The sequence below is a fragment of the Macaca fascicularis genome, chromosome 8 (genome assembly GCF_037993035.2).
Source record: "Macaca fascicularis isolate 582-1 chromosome 8, T2T-MFA8v1.1".
NCBI classification, from domain to species: Eukaryota; Metazoa; Chordata; class Mammalia; order Primates; family Cercopithecidae; genus Macaca; species Macaca fascicularis.
In genome coordinates, this window is record NC_088382.1 from 91,253,717 (window position 1) to 91,259,123 (window position 5,407).

The 5,407-nt window shown below is 37.9% G+C and overlaps 1 protein-coding gene across 1 annotated transcript; it reads right to left on the reverse strand.

Moving 5' to 3' along the window:
• Positions 1-1,734: 1,734 nt before the first annotated feature.
• FABP9 (fatty acid binding protein 9) lies at positions 1,735-5,054 on the reverse strand. The gene is made up of 4 exons (XM_045398446.2): positions 4,926-5,054; positions 2,642-2,814; positions 2,071-2,172; positions 1,735-1,915 (listed from the first exon to the last, which is right to left on the reverse strand). The coding sequence occupies exons 1-4, from the start codon at positions 4,999-5,001 to the stop codon at positions 1,865-1,867; spliced, it is 402 nt and encodes a 133-aa protein (XP_045254381.2). The 5' UTR covers positions 5,002-5,054; the 3' UTR covers positions 1,735-1,864.
• Between the last annotated feature and the right edge of the window lie 353 nt (positions 5,055-5,407).

Genomic DNA, 5,407 nt, shown 5'->3' on the forward strand with positions numbered 1-5,407 from the left:
TGATTTGACTGAAATTAAAAGGAGTCATGTTTCAAGATGACTCTGCTACATCAAATATAAAAGGGAAGTTGTGAACACCATACCTAAGTCTGATGTTTTCTAGTCCCTGAGACAGCATCAGATGCACAGTGATCACCGAGAAGAACTTGTTGGATGAATGAATGAATGATTTCCTCAGGAGTAGTATCTTTGACTCCACCTACTAAAATACTCAACATAGGGGTTTTGTTTCTCATTTGGGCTCATTGTGCTTTGAGCTGTGACATATATAAAAAGAGAAATATCTTGAAAATTAGGAACAGCATTATTATTTTCTTAATCGTGCCTGTGTGAACTCAAAGATTTAAGTGAGTAAATGCTTAGTGCTTTTTAGCATAATTTCTTCTTCCTAACAGTTGTGGAAAACTCTCTGACCCTGCTCTGAGACGTCACTAAAGCAGCTGTCATTTCCAGCTCCCTTGCAGAGGCTGATTAAGGAGGAATTGGTCCATGTTCCCCTTTGTGCAAGACATCACTTCAGGGGCTGAACACCATCTTGACTTCTGGAACATAGGCATGTTTACATTTTGTACATACTCAAATCATGAGGAAGGAGGAGGATATGGCATGCTGGGATGACAGTCATTGTCCACATCCAGCAGCTGCATAGCCAGCACCAAGCCCATCACTTCCAGCCACAGTTGAAATCTCAGGGGTCTTCAGGGTTTAATGTGACAACCCTAGTTTCTTTCCTCGGCCAGGGATTCAGTTCATGTGTCAACCGCACGTTGTAGTCCTTTTGTTCATTACCCTTCAGTTTCACCCTTACTAAGGTGCCAGTAACCCCCAGTTTGCCTCCAGTAGCCCCAGGTTGTGCCTACTCTCCAAGTGTAATTGTTAATAGTGCCCCTTTTCAATTTTAATTTCTCGTCCAATTTGGATGACAAATTACATGGTCATTCTACTCTAGTGAATAGGCATGACTCTAAGGACTTACATTTGACCAAATACTATCTATGTTTAAATTTAAGGCAAAAAATGATTGTTTATAAAATACTCCCTCTTTCTTTCTTCTTTTTCCACTGTCGTAGGTACACACAGCATTTTAGGCTTTGTCCTTTAATTTTACCTCCATTAGGCTGTTTTACCCTAAGCCATGAGAACATGAATTTCTACCAACAGCCTTTGGTGAAACTATTAAGGGACTCTGTGCAGCTCTAACAATTATATTCTTACTAGGCATTTAGAAATTCAGGACTGGCATGTAATAAAATGTCATTCTGCAAAGGCCAGGTTGTAAACAGTTGTGACAGATGCACCAGCCTGATTATTTTAAATGGATTTATGGAGAAATGAGATGACTGTTTTAAATACTCTTTTAGAGCAACTTATCCATAGTGTACAACACCCAGTCTCTATTTAATGCTATCTATCTGTCTATATCACCATCATTTAATCTATGTATCTGCTTTAAGAGGGATAGACTTCCGAAAAAATAAAAAGTCAGCAATGTTGGTTTTTAGAATCTGTGCTACCTAGCAGGTCACCTGAATTTCCACATGGCTTTGATAGAATGCCTTAACCTAAACGGAGTGGGTCCTTCAGTGAGAGCTCAAGGACTGTGGAAGTCAGGTGGGCAGAGGACAGAGGGGACTCTGGTGCTGTTACAATCACACCACAGGCAAGTAGCTTCTTGCCTCATCAATTCATTGGTCTGTTCCTAATCCTCATTATCAAATAGCTTCAAAACTCTGATTAATTTGATGTTTTTATTGAGCAAATTTATATTGAGACATTTTTTAAAAAGTCACTAGCCCTGAGGCATATCTTCTTCAAGTACCAGTTCCCTGTCAGTGAACAAGTTTCCATTGCTGTGGACCTTTCTTCACACCTTTTCGTAGATTCTGGTGCTGACAATATTATTCATTTTACATTCCTAAAAGCAAAGAGGAATCTATTAGAGTTGGTAGATAACAGGCTAAACTCGCCCTGCCCCTTTCTCCTCAGACCAAACCCTTAATTCAGGATGCAAAAACAATTGCGTAACTTGAAAGGCATGTATCAGATCAGAACAATTTAAAGAAAACTTACCACTACCATTTTTTCATCCACAATTTTTCTTTTGATTGTTGTCTCTTTGCCAAGCCATTTTTGGACATGAATCATTGAGCCATTCTCTAATGTTATGGTGCTCTATAAATGCATAAGGAAATCAGTTAGAAGTAGCAAGTCACTACCTTCTAACCTACGTGAGACCAGATATCTACTTTTTAATTTCAATTCTGAAATTCTTTCCTTAAAATCCTCACTTTGGTTGTTGTGATTTAGTACTATCCAACTAGAAGAAGTCTCAAGAGATTATTCAATTAGTGCTCGTTCTTAGGCAAACAATGCATTAGCTATTTGTGTTTGTTTCTTTCTATGTGCTCTTTCATAGAATGACAAAGAGATAAGAAAAATGAAGCAAAAACAATTTGAATTTTTTTAACCCTATTGTTAACCATCAAAATAATTAGCAAAAGGATTAACTTTAGAGATGTGAGAATATCAACGGAACAAGCCCAGATGGACTTGGTGATAAATCAAGTTACAGAGTAAACCATGCCTAACCACCTTCTAGCTTTTTCCTGATTGTTGAACACCAGGAAGAATTAGTTCTGACCTTTACTTTCCGGTTGTCTGCTGTGGTTTCGTCAAATTCTTCCCCCAGCTTGAAGGAGATCTTAGTGTTCTGGAAAGAACTTTCCGTTCTTATGGTCATCGTTTTCCCATCAACACTAATAGTTACTGTCGGCTTCACTAACCCTGCCATGCTCCGGGCTGCAAAATTCACTCCTGTAAGACAGAGATAACCTTGGACCTTATGAAGACATTGTTAACAATCACTTTGGAAGTCAATTTTCAAAGAATGCTTACTTTACCTATTTTGAAATTTTGGATAATATACAGTAACTTATTTTATGTTCTGTGTGATATCTGGGTTGAGCTAGATACTCCCAGTCATAAGGTGTTTATGTGACATTTTGAAAAGCTAAATTCACTCTCTGAGACTATTACACTTCCTCTACAATGTAAATTTGTGTGGTGCCTTTCAAGAGATCAAATGCTTGCACTTCACCTTGTGGAGTGTTACAACAACCGTGTGGGAGCGGGACGAGTTTGACTTGGAGCCTGGCCCTGTTGTTCTGGTTGGGAATTTCCCATTGTCAAACTTGACTCCTGCAGTTGGTGGGCAGAAGAGCTGACTCCCTCTCTGTCCTGATATCAAGCTCCATTTCACATTTAGATTCAGGAACTGATATGATACATCTCGCTGCAGAGAAGCAGTATTAGACATTTGCATCACAAAGAAGAGTGAGATGGTTAAAACCCAGGTTCTAACTTAGCCACTTGCTAGCTTGGCATATTATTTACCTCTCCTAACCTTTAGTTTTCTCAATAGTAAAGTGTGGATAACTGTATGCTTAACCTTGCAGGGTTTGTTTGTTTGTTTGTTTGTTTGTTTTTTGTTTTGAGACAAAGTCTCACTCTGTTGCCCAGGCTGGAGTGTAGCAGCATGATCTCGACTCACTGCAACCTCTGCCTCCCAGGTTCAAGCGATTCTCCTGCCTCAGCCCCCCGAGTAGCTGGGATTACAGGCACCTGCCACCATGCCCAGCTAATTTTTGTAGTTTTAGTAGAGAGGGGGTTTCATCATGTTGGCCAGGCTGATCTCGAACTCCTGACCTCAGGTGATCCGCCTGCCTTGGCCTCCCAAAGTGCTGGGATTATAGGCATGAACCACTGTACCCGGCCAGCAGATGTTTTAAAAGGTTAAATGAAAGGGCTTAGCGTGGTACTGGCATATAGAAACTGCTCAGCTGTTATTCCTGCTTGTATTATGCCTAAGCCCAGCTCCCAGTCAATGCAAGTGCTATTCTGGCCATAAGGCCCTAGTTTTTTATATACCCCCCGCAATTTTAATTCAAAACAAGTGAGTCTATAAAACTATGAAGAGATAGAAAAACTTGTTTCTTATGACCCTCTGAGAAAGTTAATATTGACTACGTCAGAGGAACAATATTACATTTATAAGCACATTGACTTATTATGGGGATAAGGCATTGTTATTTCATTGTCTAGAATAAGTAAACATAATTAATAATTGTAAGCATCCATTGAGCGTTTTAAGTAAGTTAAAAAAAAGTAAAGATAAGAAAGTCCTTGGCTTTGCACACAGTTTACTATTGCAAGGGAAGTTTCTCTTAATTAAATGTGAAAAATATTAAATAATTGCTGTTCTTCTATTAGTAAAGAACAGTTTAGTTATTATACACCCAAGTCATTATAATTAATGTGTAACTATATGACTTGAGTTAGAGATTAAAGGACAGGTAGGGTTTATAATTCTGAGGAATATCAGGGTGAGACATTCAATAAGTAAAAATGTTCTGTTTCTTCAGATTTGTAATTCTTCAAAATCATGTTTGTAAAATATCTCTCACATGTATGAGAACCAGCTAGAAATTTTGTTTGTTGATACTGCTGTTTTAAAGCTATAACTTAAAGCAAACCTTGAAACAAATTTAATTGATCGATTTAATTGTAGGTAGTGATTACTATCTATAAATTTGAAACTGGGAAAAATGTTATTAAATGAAATGACCAAGCTAAAATGAAATTCTATCTAGAAGTTAGGATGAAGTATTTTCAAAAAGGATAAATGGGCTTAAATATATGGATTATGACTGGACAGAGGTGTCTGTGGGCCTAGTCTCCCAAAAAGAGACAATTATTACTAGTAATTTAAAAAAGCAAAAGTAGATGCAGAAATTATATTAGTCTATAGGAATATACCCTAGGATCACATAAGAAAGATAATTGTAGGAAAATTCATGGTAAAGTACAAACCCAACCACATTACAAAATGCTTTGCCAATTTCCAAATTTGTAATGGTATTTCTCACCCAGTTCTTTCATGTAATCCTCAAAGTTTTCACTGGAGACCAGCTTCCAGGTTCCCAAGAAGGGCTCGACCATCATGGAACACTTGCTGAGAAGAGCCACTCATAATTGAAAACTAAAAAAAGACAGGCATTAAGGTGCTGCCAGTAGCTTAGTTTAAAGAGCATCTTCATCACATGACTCTTCTGAAATGGCCAATGGGCAATAGCAGAAGACTAAAGGTTCTAGGTACCAGCATTTGACTCATTTTATTTACCTCCAAATTAAGAGACAGAAAATTAGCATGTAAAATTAAATTCTGGTCAATGATTTTAGCTTCTAGCAAAAAGATTTACACCCGAGTCACCTGATAAATATTACTTGTGGAACGATGACAATTTTCAATAGACATCAACTTTTTGAACAATGAATGCTGAGTCAACCCTGAAGGAATATCCTAACAAATTGATAAACACCTGGCTGAGATGTTTTCCCACCTAAGACA